Below are 18,116 nucleotides of genomic sequence, written 5' to 3'. Positions count from 1 at the left end.
TAAATATAAATGATATTAAAATACTTTTCGTTTCTGTAATATAAATATTTGTTTACAATAGTATTAAAATTTAAAAAAATATATATATTTCGTTACTTTTTTGTGACTAAAAACAATTTGAAAAATTGTTAAAAGTTCTCATTTCTGTTAAATTTATTTCTCTATATTATTTGTAATAGAACTAATTTAGAAATCATTTTTTAGTATATAAGAAAATCTACCATTTTCTTGATTATCTTAAAAATATATTATATAAAATATATATTGTAAGATATGAAAATATTAGACAAACTGTGTCTTTTTTAAATGATTCAAACTATCTTTCATAAAGTGCATAAAGAACTCTAATTAAGAAAGTTCTAAATTTATATTATTACATGATTATATTAACAACTTAATTTATATATTAAGAATAACTATTAGCAGCATAATTTTACTTAAAAAATCTTCATTATATAGCCACCAAACTAGTGGCAAATCAATTAACCGATACCATCACCAAAATAGTCAGTACCATAACCAAATAACAAATAACGAAGAAAAAACCTCCATAACAAAATTGTACGGTACCGAAATCAATTAAAAAAAGTCAATTGTTGCATTTGTCTCTCGACTGACAATGAGTAGGATCGATGGGCGTTCCGGATGTGCCGTCGCATCACTTCCCTCTCCGGTAAAAAAAGGCGCACGGTACCGTCGCAAGGATCGGGTACGATTAGGTGGGGAACGTCGTAACAGGACGATCAGTATTCTTCGGCGATTCAGTGAGTCGTCGAACGCCAACGCGCCAACGAACCACCTGGTACTAACGCGGTGCGATATTGTTGTTGTTTACGTTCGCGTAGGTGGAGGAGATTCCCATGTTATATTTGTTGACGGATGTGATTTGTGATTTGTGATGTGCTTTTGTTGACGTCAAATCTAGTTTTAGAGGGACTGTTGATTTTTGTAAGTACCGTACTTCGTGTTTATCCGTTTCTAATAATATTTTTTTTTTTATTTTTTTGTGTTTGTGGTGAAAATAGAAATTCAGTACTTCCCAACATACTTTTGATATGTTGAATGACGTTCAATTACCAATAAATATTTCCACAATTGAATAAATTAAATTAATTATACATATTTTTAATGATTTAATGATCCTCTTTTATGATAAAAACATAATTTTCATTTCACACTTTTTTTTTGTAATCGTGGGACTAAATGCAAAGTATTCTATAATTACAGTGATTTGCATAATTGTCTTGTAATAATTATCGTTGTTATTCATAAAATGCATATTTTGTAATATTTTAAACTTTTATTTTATTAAAGTAAAATTAGATTTTTATTTAGCATATTTTCGATTATAATAAATTTGTATTAAAAATATTAACATATTGTCATTAAGTTTCTCAATTGTCTGTAATTTTATAAAAATCACTTATAAATACAAATTATTTATTAATAATACTTGTTTAATCTACAATTTGTATAATGAAAATAATGACCGTAAACATAAAACTAATTAAAAGCCCATTTGCATCTTAAATTTAATGTCCATATGAGTATAATTTTTGTAGACGAAAATTAAAATTCAAATATAATTTAAGGAACTATTGAACAAAACATAATTGACTAGACACACATGCTGTTTGGATTAAGATGATCCGGACTTTCGCAAATATTTTGGGGTGAAACAAGCATTAAAGGGATTTAGGAAATTTAATCCATTAGTGTAATAGAATAACCCTTAGTAAGGTGGATGCCATAAATCGGTCATTTTTATAACAAATACGGCGATTCCACGAAATGCATATTTGCGTTTTCGCATTTTAAAGACACATTAGTTTCGAAAATACCTAAACCAGGTAAAGGAAATTAACATTTTACAACGAGATTTATGGCTTGTGCGGGAATTATATATATATTTGTGACCCGCGGTCAGTTTTCAGTTTCACCCCGACCCTTAAAACGTGTGTGATCGGTGTTTTAAAAAGTGCAACAGACAACGTTCGAGTAAATTGTGGAAATTCGGCGGATGGTCTACAGTTTACCTGCTCTGTCAGGATTATTGCCGTGTCTCGCATTGACAACGGAGGGAAAACGAAAGTTGCGATTTGACGAATGAGATAACAGATTACGACGCCGGTATGGTATTTTTTTTATTTTGGATGTCTGTTTGTTTGGGACATACGGGTTGTCGTGATTAATATCGAATAATGTCGAATTATTCGATCACACTTTCGTTATTGCATATTTGGAACTGAAATTGGAAATGGAATGCGATAATTAAAAACAAAATACACAAATGACGTTTTATAACCGTCAAATATTATTTAATTTAGAAACCTTTCTCTGTATACAAATATACATTAAACTATAAATATATTTAAAATTCAATATAATTTTTAAAAATTATCGAAATGATGATATTACATATATCATTTATTTTAAATAATTTTACTTGTAGTAAAATAGAGAAATTATACTAAGCAAAGTATTTCCAATGATTTTGATTGATCAAATTTTATTATTTAGAAGAAGATTTATTATTTAGAAAAAGAAAACAAAAAAATCTCAATTTAAATCTATAGTTTTATTATTTAACTGGATAGGAAAATTCAAATAGTGTTAGGCTTAATATACTTAGTTTTAATTTAGAAGTTTCTTAAAAATATTTCTATAATTGCATAGAAGGTAAATTAAATTTTAAATAATTTAAATAATATAATTACTATCAAAAAGTAATTATACACTATTTGAAAAATTATGAAAAAATAATAAATTAAATTTCATTATATAAAAGATTTTAAATTGAACTCAAAAATCTCATCATCATTTAAATGAAAATTAGTTATGCTTAATAGGTCACTTACAACGAAAATATTTATTAATTTTTGTATACAAGTTTCATAAATACTTAAATATAGTTTTAAAAATAAGTATGAGATTGATTCTTAAGCTTTCATTTTGAATAATTGTTTCTAAATGAAAATTTATTTATTATTTTCTAAAAATTAGAAATTAGAATGATATTTCTAAATTTAAATAAAATAAATCTGAATCAATTATAATTTAACAAAAGTTTAAAAGATATATGAATTTATTATATTTTAGTTCTTCAGTGATATAATTTTGCTAAAGTAGTAAACACAAACAAATTTCAATCATTACTTTGAGCCTAGATTTAATAAATTAAACCTAAATAACATTAAAAGGAAATGAATTTATTTTAGTTTAAGGATTTTATTTCCATTATAATTTTAATTCGGTATAAAATGCGGAAAAAAAATAAATGGAAAATTGGAACAAATATTTCGAATTTGGTAGTTTCTAATTTCAATAAAATAAATTTAAATAATTAAATGAGTTTAAGAAATTAATTTTGCTGCAATCCAAGGTAAATAAATCTAAATTATCCTTAATTTTAATTTAGCATAATAAACAAACTTTTATATACATCTAAAAATAAAATTTTTCTTTGAATTTCATAATTATAAACAGATATTTATTCAGATATTTAGAGAAAATTGCGTTCTTTTACTTAAAGAGATTGAATATTTCGAAAGTAAAAGAGTAAATTATTTAAATTTTAATTAAATAAAGTTGAAATAATTGCAGAGAATATAGAGAAAATAATATAGAATATGTAAAACGTGTAGTGTATTGGACAGAGTATAGCGTAATGTAGAGAGAATCGTCGGAGGTGAGCACGGAGGAGGCACGGGCCGAGAAGATGGAATTGTAATGAGCGAGGGAAGGGGTTGAGTTTTGTTTAGCGAAATAAGAAAAAGAGAAGAGAAAGATTGTGTATGAAGGGTGAAAAGAAGGGCGTCGTTAAAAAGAAAGCCAAAGCGCCGTAGATGATTTCTTACTGCATTTATGCAAAACGGAGGGAGCGCGCACGAGTCGCGCCGTCCTCTTTTCGAGTAATTAGTGGTCGAGCCGGCCGAGAGAGAGGGTAGGAGTCCGTGTGTGATTCTAAGTACACGCCGCCCCTTAATTTATATCTAAGGGTAAAACAGTAAGAGAGTAAGACGGTGGGGGGAGATTCTTACGCGAGGGGAGTCCGGGCGCAAGCGTCCTCGCCTTTCGCCAGGCTTTGTCTAATCGGATTCATTAACAGGGATCCGGGAATTATGCGTCCATTCCTAGTCGGCATATTTTTGAAAGCAGTCGGACACATAAGTCGGCCGCCGTCTTTGGGACGTCTCCAGGCTGATACCGTCTCGGACAGGTGTGTTTTGTTCAACGGCACCGGCGACCGCCACCGTCTAACCGGGCCCCCTACCCCGTGTGTCATGTGTGTGTATATATGTGTGCAGTGCGAATATGCGCGGATTCCGTCTCAATATTTTTTTCCACATTTTCCCTTCACTCGGGTCCGCGTTGCCCGTCCGATCCAGGCGATGTAGCGATTTCGTTTTCGAGTTTCGCGCTCGCAACCCTCCAAAAACAGCCCCGACATGTGTTTTCTTTGCAATAACAAATGACGGCGCGCGGCGATCCGGAACACGTGCCAGCCTCGCACACCGTGTGTGTGCATCCGTTTTTCGCAAATTTTACACCGTCGATTTTATTTTAGCCAGATGTCCGTGTTTGTTGGTGCAAAGAAACGTCGGGTCCTTCTCCTCATTGTTGTTATTGTTCATGTTCATGTTCATGTTGATGTTGTTTGTTTGTTTGCGAAATTATCGGTAAGTTTGTACCAATCACTTTTTTTATAGCATGTGCAGGGATGATTTTTCAAAACCGGCGCATTCGCCATTTTTGACCGTGCCACATGTTTAACATGTTTCACTAATTTAACGCCTGTAAAAAAATATTTACCGCAATCTGTTCCTTTTAACCGTTCTAATTTGTTAATCAATTGCTTTATTATGTTTCTAAATTCAAATTTCAACAGCAAAACTACGTAAAAATTTATTTTAAAAACTTTTATAACTGTTTATATATATATTTTCAATTTCTAAATATCTGTTAATCAGTCAAGAAAAGTGGTTGAATGGTAATTTTAAAATATATTAGTTTGTTTATGTGAAAAACTTTTATATATTTATTGCACTAAATTTCACAAAAAATACAAAAAAGTAATCTTTCACTCAAATTTATTGTAATTTCAATATTACTTTAAAGTAAATATGTGGAAAAAATCTTTTTTAAATAGTAAAATCCAAATCGTCCAAATATATTTCGTGATTATTTTAATACCGTTATAAATCCTTAGATTAACTACAAATAAAAATATACGTATTTAACATGTGAAAAGAAAAATTAAATATTCAAAATCACAGACTAACATATATCTGAAACGAACAAAATATTTTTAAAAAATATTACTAATATTTTATGTATAAAATATTTCCAAATTGAAAAGTATATGTTGTTTATATGTATGTTATTTGTTTGTATAAAATATATATTGTGGGCACAAACTACAGATTTTGAAGTATAATTATATATGTATTATATAACTTTCAAAAGATGTTTTAAAATTATTCACTATTAATTAAAATTTTAATAAATCTGTAAGTCAAACTAACATTAATCTAAAAAATTATATAAATATTTTGCATTTTTCTTTTTTAAAGTCTAGTATAAATAAATTTAAAGTAAATTGTAACAAATAATACAATATTTTATAATAAAATTATCGTAACTGTATATTATATAATAAAGAAAGTAATTTTTTGAAATTTTTACAGAAAAATTTAAAATTAAAATATGAATGATTCATCATTATTATACTTTTTTCATTTGTGTTTATGCTGCAGAACAAAATCGACTCATACAAAATTTTCATTAAAATGTGCAAGTTAAAAGCTTTAAATTATGTTATAAACTTAATTTAAGTTTATATTTTTAAAAATAAATATAAGAATATAAATTATTTAATATTAAAAAATGAAAATTATTGTAAATTGTTGTAAACATTAATCTAAATTGAAGTTTTATATCGCAGCTTTTAAATAGAATGGTCTGAATTCTTCAATAACGCTTTTAAAAAGTTTACTGTAACTTTTATAGTCATTTCAACTCTTAAATGTATAAATAAAAATCTTCTCAGACGAAAACTGAATGTCCAATAAAATTAATTATTCTTTTAACGTTTTATATTATAAATTGATTTTAAGTCCAACGTGTTGTCAAGTAAAAGTATAACAATAAACAACATTTTAAATTAAAAGACAGAGGGTGTATTTTTAAGGGGTTTTGCAACCCGGCTATAAAACAATGTTAACAACAATTTTTTGATAACCCCCTCGTAAAAGTGGCGGGACATGAAACCTCGGCTCGCATATATAAATAAACGGTCTTAATAGCCGTATAAAATAAAACGAAATCAGTAGAATTGCTTGTACTTTTATCTTGATTAATATTTTGGCAGTACATATAATGTTCCCGAAAACTGATTTGCATATTTTATGTCGGCACACACGAAACCTCCGACCCGAAGTTATGCCAATAATCAATTATGCATTAAATTACGACTTTAAATATATCAACTGACATCTAATATCGTCTACTTGTGACATGTCATCCAAATAAATCGCTACCACGATTATAATAATAACCAGAACATTTCGTAAATGTTTTTATTGGCGACAGTTTTGTTTATATCGTTCGCAGTTTGTTTTTAATGCGGCGTCGGGACGTTACATTTAACGCCATCTATAGCGCGACGCTCGCGGTCCACGATTGTTAAATTCGCGACTCTATTATTGCCCGTTTAGGGAATGTTTGCCCCTCTTAAATCATCACGTTTATCTTTTTCTCTCTTTGTTTATATATTTTTATTTTTTTATGTCATGGGGGCACACAAAATATTATTAAGGTTCCACCTTTACATTTAATTGCATAATTTTATTTTAATAATAAAAACATGAAAATATTTTTATATTTCTTTTTTAATTAATAGGGAAAATAATACTAATAATTAAATTATTTAAAAATTAGATAGTAAATATAGTGAAGAGTACAGAAAATATTTCTTTAATCATTTTCAGAATGTTAGAAAAAATGTATATCTTTGTTTGTGAAAATTAAGTTTATTAATATTTAAAATAACATGTTTCTCAATTTATATTATAGAAAGCGTTGAAAATATTTATACAAACATTTTCAGTTTCATTTAATATTAAAGAATACGGCAATTATGTCGTGACAATGAAATAATTACTAGTTTGAAATAAATTTGATACAAAAAGAGTATTACAAAAAAATATTTATAAATGAAAATTATTGTAATCAATAAATATAATTTAAAATTAAAGCAACAGTCACTTTACTATTAAAATATACTTGGCAGTCAATAAAATTCGATAAAGTTTATTAATATTATATTTACAGCAACTTATTTCAATAATTCATACAATTAACTTGCAATATATCATTAATATACCTTGCCATTTATTTTATTCAATACATTTTATAAATACATCGATTTAATTAGAATTTAATGTGATTAAATAATTAATATAATAAAATATCTTGAAAAAACATTTGTGATAAATAAAATCAGAGTGTTTGAGTGACATTTAAAGTTGGTAAAAACAGATTTTCCCCGGGCGATATTTACATTATTATTGCGCGAAATTATCTCATCCCCGCACATGTGTGAAAACATCGCACGAAACTCTCGCCTTAATTCCTCGTCCGTCGTTTCCCCCGAAATTCATTCATTTCCCGTCTGAGCCGCGTTTTCACTTTCTCCACGTGCAAAATTGAAAATAAAGCACCGGCTTCGCGTATGCACGTATCCACCTCCACCCCTCCCGAGTCCCGTCATTCCGCTCTTCGGCTAATAAGAGGGTGGAAGAATACGGACGAAATTAAAACAAACGCTCAAGGGAATTTCTCTCTATACACACATGCATGTACGAATGTGGAATTCAGGAGTTTTCCCCCGATTTCGAATCTTGCACACGCAGGTTGGCATGTGTGGATTGTGTGCGTGACCCGGCAACATATATGCGCCCGTTTCTTGGAATTTAATACGAATTCTGATCGGTTAATTGTTTACATGATTTGTGAGTCGCGCCGCCTGAAGGGGGAAACTTTGTACAAACTATAACCGACCCCCTTCGTCTTGCCGTTCAGTGACGTGCCGGTCGCATAAATCCATCTCTATTTATAGACGGTTTTTTACCCTTGTTCCTAATGTTTTGATTATTTATTAATTTTTATTGCCTTTCATTAGAATTTAGATGTATTTATTGACAGTCGATTGTCGACATCGTTAATATAATTAATTAAATTTAGTAATGTAATAGTAAGAAATATTTATATTTTTAGTAGCTTGGCATTTTAGTTCGTTGTATCTTTCATATATATTTTCATTAACAATTTTTTATATCGTCAATACGTTGAACATATTTTTAATATAGTCTTACATTAAAGGCGATTGTTTCTTCCTAAACTTTATAATTAAAAAAGTATGTATGTATTAAATTTTCGTTACCGTCGGTAAAAGTTTAAAATAGTTTTACACCCTGTACATGTATTGTATACTTTTTTTCTAATAGTGCGCCACTGTAAACAATAAAAACGTACAATTTTAACAGCGCCATTATATCCTTGCATGTTTGAATAATAGGAAGTTACATATGGATTGGTTTCGTGTTCTATTTCACCTTATCTTTTTTCGCCTGTGCAGCTAATTTATGTATGAATTCTTTACTACTACTTATTCTTAATTACCAGACAAAAACTAAATGTTGTTTTCTTTTCAGAAATTCAAAATTCAGAAGAAGAATAAAAATAATGACAGAAGTTTGACAAAAGCGACGAACAATCAAAAATCAAACAATTTCAACCTAACGAACCGATTCCAAATCGACATACAATCGAACCGAAGATGACGCAGTCCCATTACTCCCTACGATGGAACAACCACCAGACGCACATCCTGGCAGCCTTCGATGCGTTGTTACAGGCGGAAACCCTGGTGGACGTGACCTTAGTGTGTGCTGAAACATCAGTACGGGCCCACAAGGTTGTCTTGAGCGCCTGTTCGCCATTCTTCCAGCGAATATTTTCGGAGAATCCTTGCAAGCATCCGGTGATTGTGTTGAAGGATTTCAACGGCTGGGAGGTGCAGGCGATCGTGGACTTCATGTACAAGGGAGAGATTAGCGTGATACAAGAACAATTGCAGAGCCTGATCAAAGCGGCTGAAAGTCTACAGGTCAGAGGTCTCGCCAACCAGGACCCGTTCGGTGTGGACAAGGAGAGTTCTATTATTAATCAAACTCCTACACCATCAGCTTCACCGAACGATTACGACAGGAATTACTTTCAAAGTGGACGTTTACCAACACCTGGAGTCACGGTTAGAACATCGGGTGGCGATCGCACGTCCCCGTTCTCCCCGGTACCATCCAATAACAGTTACGAACCACCTGTCAAGCTACCGCACATGTCGAGGCTCAGTTTTCCTGAAAATCTGATCCCCAGGCAAGAGTGCCAATCGCCGATCCCGCGCAGGAAGCAGGCCCGACCACGCAGAAGATCGGGCGAACTGTGCGGTGCCCAAGACTTGTCGGTGTCCCTTCAGAAGGACGCGCAGACGGAGGAGACCGCAGAGAATTTGTGCATCAAGAAGCAAACCAAGGAGGAAGTCGATCACAAGATCAAGGAAGAGGCCAAGTCCAGAACGCCGGAACCGTCCCAATCGCCGGACATGGACTTCACCACACAGAGCAGCAAGGAGTACCAGTCGTCGCCGGTTTCCACGCAGCCCAGCCTGGGCCTTAAGCAGGAGATCGACAGCCATTCGCCGTTGCCGTTTCCGCCCATGCCCTCCGTTTCCGCGCTGACCATGACGCCTCCGCACAGCAAATGTAAGTGGTTGTAGGAAATTGTAATCTTCGGGTACGCGCGAAAAATTCGCGGTGAGTCACTGTGTTTGGGTGCGGTGCAAGACGTTTTCGCTGCAATTATTGTTAGGTGAAAGAGCGATAACGAGATGATTGTTATGTTTGATGGCTAAAGATCAAGGACAGGACTTGCAATTTTTAATTAAACTATTCAGGAAATCGTTATTGATCTATAACTTGTCACACGAAACGTACGATAAATATTAATTCGTAAATTAAATAATGCATGATAATTATCAGAACATACAATTCTTTTCCTCTATATAATTAACAGTCCTGCATGATTATGTAATTATCGGTTTGAAGGCAGCACACTTTGAATAATTAACCATCAACTATTTATACCATGATCGATACGATATATCTTAACTAATAGTACGTTTACACGTGGTCACGACCTGTTTATTAATTCATACAATTTTTACAGTCTTCGGTCTGGATTCGCATTTGGGATTGTTCCCTCCAGGTTTGGATAGCTGCAGGAATCCGTTATTCGACATGACTGACCCGAGAACAACTCCCGATCCACAACTCTACGCCAAAAAGAAAAGTAAGTAACACCAAAATTTCAGATAATAATCAACGATAAACGTCCAAATCATTTGTACGCTTTCACTTGATTATAATTGATACACTTGTCATATATATAGGGTTGTACTAAATAGATAAAACAATTTTGTCGGAGGGACGTTATCAGATCTAGTTAATGGTCATGGAAATGGTCATGTGAACTTGATGTCTTCTTTTACTCTTTAGTAATTAACTTCATTAATAAATTTTCATTATCCGACTTAAGCAATTTTTAAATTGACACATCAATTATTTAACAGTGGGAAGACCAAAGGGACAGCACAGCGCACCCAGAGGCGGCCCGCCCCGATCCTGGACGAACGCCGAGTTGACCGAAGCACTCCAACACGTCTGGAACAAGAAAATGACCACTAGCCAAGCGTCCAGAATATTCGGCATCCCGTACAACTCGTTGCTGATGTACGTGCGCGGCAAATACGGCAAGAGCTTGAAGCTGGAGCAGCTGAGAAAAGACTGCATCGGAGGTCCGAATCCGACGTCGATGGATCTGTTGGGGATGAGCGGTGGCAACAATAACAACAACACCTCATGCAAAACGGAGAGGGAAGAAATCCAACAGAACACAAGGCCTTCGAGCACCGAACAAGAGCAACAGCACCAACCATCCATGTTCAACCCGTTCGCGCACAACTTCTACCCTGATTTTGGAACGGGATTTCCCATACCAGTAAGTTTTATGTTCATTTATGCCTGAATCGAGACTTATCTTTGTGTTGTTTTTCTTTTAAAGGTCAGTATGATACACCTGCTGCCACAAAGCGAGAAGACAAGAGAGCACTTCGGCCAACAGCAGCAATCGGAGGAAGATTGTAAGAAGGATATGGATGAGCCGGAGGATATGTTCAGACCTCCGACGTTGGTTGATGACAGGCGAGAACTGGTCCAACAAAACGGTCAGGACTGAATGCATGATGTCCGAACAGTAAAATTAAATTAAGCGTTTGTAAAAAGTTTTTTAGGTGAATTTGTGCGAGTTTGAACGGTGGTTCCGCGCAGGATGTGGGACATACCTTAACGAATCTTTCATGTCCGATGTGTCGAACCTTTTATAAAACGTTTAATAATTGTAACTAATCTGAACAGTACATATATGTTAGTATGTGGCTAATACTTAAGTACGTTTTGAAATCTTTTCGACACAAATGAACAATATGTGTTTTCGTAAGGTGTTTCCCAGTCCGGTGTACAAAAAAATAGGGGCAATATTAGTTCTAGAAAAAAAAATAGAAAATGTGTATAAAAGATGAAAATGAAGCTGGTCCCGCCGACCGAGTTCTGTTGATTTTTGTCAGATTTTGTTCGAGAGAGTCCCGCTTCTGAACGTGGGGCGTTTGTTGTTTAAATGTTTATTAGACTAAGCTATCGTGCTTCCTCATTTTTTACGTATAGGTTTCCGGTACCGTAACAAGGTGTAATGATTAACAAAAAATGAAAATTACATTAATAATGTTCGTTCAAATTCTGAAGTGAAATCGGTGTACATAGGTTAATTGCATTTATTGAACGGGATGAAATTTAAACATTCTTCACTTGGAATTTGCGTCTCATAAGACTGATATATCATATTTGCCAAGGTTCCAACTGATGCTTGAAACACAATAAGTCCGCCCCGTTGTCGAGAGGAACTCATCTCTTTCCCCTCCATTCACAAGACTTAATAAGTATATTTTTATAGTAACACAACTTAGATATAATAAAAAAAACATGTGCATATCTTTGAACGTGTTGAAAATATGTTTTTCTTAATTTCTTATAAATATTTCAAACCGATACAAAATAGGCTGATATCGAGGGGGGAAAGCGATGACGTTGTCTTGTCGCCGGGTCAAATACTACAGTTTTATTTTTTACTACTATCACTATACAGTTCCTGATATACAGATTTTTTACCAAATATTTACTCAATATTCTATATACAAAGGTTTTTTGTTCGTGACCTACTCCTGTAACCGCGTCGCAACCTTTGGAGGCGTCCGGTTAATCCGGACGCGTTTTTGAGGTTGTTGCATGGTTAATTCAATTTGCTGCGATATTAGTATTTTTTACAAACAGTTTGTACAGTATACAGATTATATATAGCAAACAATATGTTCACAGAATATATTTTTGATCTCTAAGGCAGATCTCCGATTTTTCAGTATTTTTATATGTACCCCCATACAAACTAATAGTGAACTCAGATAATATAAATTTTTTATAAGATTGGATTTTACATGAATATATTTAATGATAACTGTTGGAACAGACTGATTTTCTGTTACTGTTACATTTAAAAACTTTTAACGATTGTTTCCCGACACGGCCGGGGGGTATAAAACAACCCATTTGCACCCCCCGGTCCTTTCTTTGATTTCTTACGAATATTTGGCAAAATGATTACGAGAAAAAGCGGTCTAGATTAAAGAAAAATTACCGGATGAAAAAGCCTTTAGATAAAAATTTTAAAAAATTGTACAAATTATGTGTTGATGTATACAGTTAAGATTCTCAATTAAATTTAAAAAAAAAATACAGGTAAATGTAGGTTCGGTGTATTATCAGCAAATTTTACAGTGTGTAAGATTTGAATTCAGATTGTATAAAAAAATAATAATAAATTTAGTCAAACTAGGTATACGGTCAACATTGTACAAACAAATTCTCTTTAAGTATATTTTGGCTGCAAGTTAAAAACAAAAAAAAATACCAAACCGCTTTTGTTAGTTTAACTATACGATTTATAGTCCGATATTTTTCCAACTTGTTTTTCGTGTAGACTTAGGATAAAATTAGTTGCGTAAGTGGGCAAACAGACGATTTTAGTACAATTCCTCGCCCAAGCTTCTCGACCTGGTTTATTATTATCCTGCAGGGTAAACGTAAGTTCAAAAAGACTTGCAGTTTCAAAATTTAATCAATAAACAACAATACAAAGTCTAAGACACATCACTAGGAATAATTAATTTAATTTTTTATAAATAAAAAAAATCACGCTGCTTACTAGTAAACAAGATAAAAATTCTGACACATCCTTCGTATGTAGGCACCCACAAGTACCCCCCAGGTTTTTGCACGATTTCCATTCACATTTTTTAATGTGCATGCAAATCGGACCGAGTATTAATACAAATAGAATTTTAAAAATGTGATAACAGCTACTCAATCAATTGGGTAGTAGACGTTTGTTAGGTATAGTTTTATAGAGGGGGGCTGTCGACCACGCCGTCCTGTAAATTTTTTGAAAATTACCCTAATAATCATTTTTGGTGTGATCGACAGCTTCGATTAGGTAGTGAGATTTACGTTACCACTTTTGATCTGTCTGTTTCTATGTATTTATTACACTGTTTTCTGTTGTTCTTCTTGTTTTAAGTTTTATTTACGTGTAAATTTTTTTAATTACATGGTTGTGCACTCGTTAGTATTATTTTTTATGCTTTTATTTAATTCGTGCTTTGAAGTTCCTTTTTTTATTATAATTTTGTTAAACTAGAATTTATCTAGTGGCTTTGGCCGCGTTCATCAACAGATATTATAAAATGGTGCTGGTATCTAATTATTAAGTTGTAAATAATACTCACACACACACAGACATTCCTACAAAAGTATTATTAGTTGTAATTATTATTTTGCGGATAGTATTATGTAGATTTCAGTTCCTTATTATTAAATTTTAGGTGCACATTTTAGATAATAAACTCACGATTTTTATTATTATTTTATTTATTTACACGAGCACAATATAGACAATATTTAAAATATGTTAATATGCAGGGTATAATTTTAAAATGGAAGTGAAAATAGTACCAAAAATACTCATTTTTAAGTTTTAATCAACACACATTCTCGCATGATTTTCTCATTTGATGAATGTGTTTTGACTTTTGACTAGCGTTAGTGCAATATGTATAATTTATGGTTTGTTTCAGTTGTGTTTTTTAAAATATAAATTGGGCATTAAAATTGTAAAAATGAGAATTTTCAAAATTCTTCGAAAAAGGAACTAAATCCCTGGCATTATTGTGTATAAAAAAATTAAATGTTGCAATCTTTGTATATGGTGCAATTTGTAAAAAAACCGATAGATTTATTAAGGATAAGCAAAAAATTTGGCACCTCGTACCGATCATTTAATTTTTCATTTCTTGTTCGTTTACGTTTGAAGATAAAGAACAGGGTAATATTAACAATATCCATATATATTTATTTAAAAATGAATAAACAGAAAAATATAAAATGTATACCAATTGAAATAAATCCAGTATACAAAATATAGATAGACGAACAAGAAAACTGTGCGAAAATTCGAAATATATTTTTGATCATTTTCGTACCGTTTCCTTGCTATGTACGAGGTGTTATACAAATAAGTGCTGAAGCACTTAAAATATAAAAACATTGTATTATAAATATTGTAGGTACATATACAAAATAGATATTTGATATATAGGTAGGCTTAGTTTTTGATGATGTTAAATAAAACTAATAAAGCTTCGTGAAAAAAAAGAGATTTTTATTTCAAGACCTGTATTGCCAAAAATTATGGAGTTTGTTTCGACCTATGAAATTGGTAATGAAATGGACAAAGAAAAGATGCACACATAATATTGTTTCGGAGTACATATCACAACTTTCGTTATATGTTGACTAAGTTTTCTAGTTGTCTTCAAATGATAAGTATATAATATTTATAATAGATATGTTTACCGATTGTAAAAATGACTGTTACTGTTACATTGAAAAACATACAATTGTTTTCCGACATGGAGGTATAAAACAACCTATTGGCACCTCCAGTCTTTTGATTTATTATGAACATTCGGTAAAATAATTACGAGATTTTTTTTAAATATTCAAATTATGTATTAATATATAGTTTAGTCTTCAGTACTTATCGGACCACCCACGTACATAAAACAACGCATAACGTCAGCATTGTAACAGTCTTCATGTAATGACTTACTGTATTGACTTCATGTAGACGAATTCGATGTTTTTAAAGACGTTTTTCCTTGCTGCATATACTGATGTGATGATGAAGATATTATTTGTGTGTAGTTTTCTGTAAACGAACGTTTTCAAAATTAATTTTAAAAACAGTATATTTCATGTCCCCTGAAAATGCGAATGACATAAGAAATAAGGAACATAAAACACATGCATGTGTGTATTAGAGAATCTGAATTCAGATTCTAGAATCACACTCCACCACAAAATTAACAACACACTAAATTTTCTAAAACAATTTAAAAATTTGGCAAAAAAACATTTAAAATATTCCTGAAAATTTGAAAAACGAAAAATCGGAGTTGAAAATGGAAGACGGAAAAACATGTATTAATATCGATTATTTCTCTTGCCTGAATGGCAATTCTTCGTGACATGTTTTGTATTAAAGCAGCGACGTCATTCTGCGATTTATGTATACTAGCATTCTTGGAATAGCGCTTATCGCAACTGATTTATCGTGTGACACTTTCCATATTTCCACCTAATCAATCTGTCTACATTGTCCTACATATATGGTACTCTACCGGTCTAAGTTAGAATACCTATACATCGTTGAGATATTGAGGATTACCAGACCGGAATGCGATCATTATTTCACATTAGAAGGAAATTTTCTCCAACAAATTGTGCAAAAGTTACAAGATGCCTTAGACACTTCCTTAATGTCTATCAGCCTTACCACTACCTTCCCAGAATAATACAAGAGTCGTACAAGCTTCCCTACCCTTACACCTCCACTGTCCATCTGAACTCTAGGAGAACACCACTGAATATAGCGATTCCTAATTCGTTCAAACAGATAATGACGACCTGGGGATATTTCTTTATACCTCAATCGATATGATGAATTGCCTCCAAAGGAATGCCGGTGATAGGTGACCCAAACCTTCTTAATACAGTAAAGGATGGAACTAAGTTACTATCAACAACTGCCTCTTTTCTTCTTAAAGCTATGGAAGAATGTATCTTGTTACGTATGTTAGAACATAGAATCGTATAAAACGATTTTTTTATGTTATGATTATTGATAGTCAGTTCTTTATACAGGTAATCTCGAATAAAAATCTGTTTTTCTGAACTTTAGAATTGCAAACTAAGCAAGGCAATATTTCGTTTGCTGTTTTCATCACTTTGAAGGGCGAACATGCTGCTTTTGGACATGAAAAGAGATTAAACTAAATTAAGAACTTAAATAGTTAATTTATAGTATAAGTAAAATGTTGATTATTGAAAAATTTATCTATATTTATTTTATTTAATATTATATTAGGGCTAGGGTCAACTACAAAATAAATTCAAAGTAAACCAATAAGAGAGATGGGCGAATTTAAGTTAAATTTTTAATAAATCAATAAAATTCTTAGATTATCAATTTATAATGTCCGATAAAACTCCAAAAAATAGTCTATATATCCCGGCGGGTTGGATTTTTTAACTAAAATCATTTTTTTCCAACCATGTCAAAATGTGATTTAGCTGATTTTGTTAATTATTAATTATTATATTAATAATGAAGGATGATTTTCTAATTTTAAACCACAAACAGATACTGATTTTAAAATAAGAGCTGAAGCACTTCGGTTTAATGGTAATTATTTCTATTATTTGGATTAGAAACATCAAACTGATTTTTTTTGTTCTTTCCTTTAAATTTTATTCATTTTATGAATTATTTTATCAACATTTAATTTCGATTTCCATATTCATATATGACATGTTCTCTTTGGTCATCTGATTTCCAGTAAATATGGGGCTGGAAACGATAAAGAATGTAAGATTCCACCACAACATGATTGTAATAGAATGATATTGAAGCTTCATAAATGAGTAAATGATAACGGATAATTGTTCGTTCCCAAGAAAATATGACTGACAGAAAACTTGAAAGGTCAAGTTAAGGCTTTTTAACAACAAATTTAAATATTCGTTTTTTCTTTTTCATCCGATCCGATTGAAAATTTGAAACTTGTTGAATTATAGTACTCAAATGTCGAAAGTAGTCGAAATTCGTTCAATATTAGAAAATTTAAATTTTCATCAGCTATAATTCTAATTTTCATCGAAACGAAAAATACAAATTTCATCATTCATGGCCTGCTATTGAATGTTATCAGGATAATTATGAAAATAATAGTTTTAACAAATAAAATTTTTTAAATGGTAATTTCTGCATTATATCATTTAATATTTACATAATACAGGAATATTTAAATGAGATTTGGATAATAAAAACTCCAATTGGAGCTATTCAACTAATTGAAAACAATAAAATTATTGCTATTGGCCTCGGAACTAGAACTCTAAAAGCTATAAGAAATATGAAGCTTGTTAATACTTGTTGGTCTATATATAAATTCAAAAGTTATCATTTGATAGACCTTCTTAAAACTTTATTTTTTTAGGTAAATCCCATTGGAGCAAGTAGGAAACAATAGGAAAAGGTAAATTTTTATATCATATTTACTCTTATAGTAAATATATATATAATATTTTCAATAAATTTTATTTTAGGAATAGAAGAAATAATGTATCAAATTAATTTTCTAAAAATAACCGTACTAGGAACTAAAGAATAACAAATAAATATCGACAGTAACTATAACAGAAGTCGGGAAAAAAAATTGTTTATTGTTAATATATATTTATTCCTATTAAAAATTAATACGAAATAGTATA

General features: G+C 31.6%; 1 protein-coding gene across 2 annotated transcripts; it reads left to right on the top strand.

Annotated features, from left to right (window-relative positions):
• The first annotated feature begins 4,151 nt into the window (after window positions 1-4,151).
• On the top strand, window positions 4,152-14,189 carry LOC109594644 (protein jim lovell). 2 transcript variants are annotated; one of them, XM_020009878.2, is made up of 5 exons: window positions 4,152-4,219; window positions 8,715-9,824; window positions 10,288-10,410; window positions 10,691-11,118; window positions 11,182-14,189. In XM_020009878.2, the coding sequence occupies exons 2-5, from the start codon at window positions 8,840-8,842 to the stop codon at window positions 11,353-11,355; spliced, it is 1,710 nt and encodes a 569-aa protein (XP_019865437.1). In that variant the 5' UTR covers window positions 4,152-4,219; window positions 8,715-8,839; the 3' UTR covers window positions 11,356-14,189. The 2 variants fall into 2 exon arrangements, with proteins under 2 accessions (XP_019865437.1, XP_019865436.1); XM_020009877.2 differs by lacking the exon at window positions 4,152-4,219 and adding an exon at window positions 8,562-8,647.
• The last annotated feature ends 3,927 nt before the right edge of the window (window positions 14,190-18,116 follow it).

This window comes from Aethina tumida, chromosome 1 (assembly GCF_024364675.1).
Source record: "Aethina tumida isolate Nest 87 chromosome 1, icAetTumi1.1, whole genome shotgun sequence".
NCBI lineage: Eukaryota > Metazoa > Arthropoda > Insecta > Coleoptera > Nitidulidae > Aethina > Aethina tumida.
This window is presented reverse-complemented; position numbering and strand designations above follow the sequence as displayed.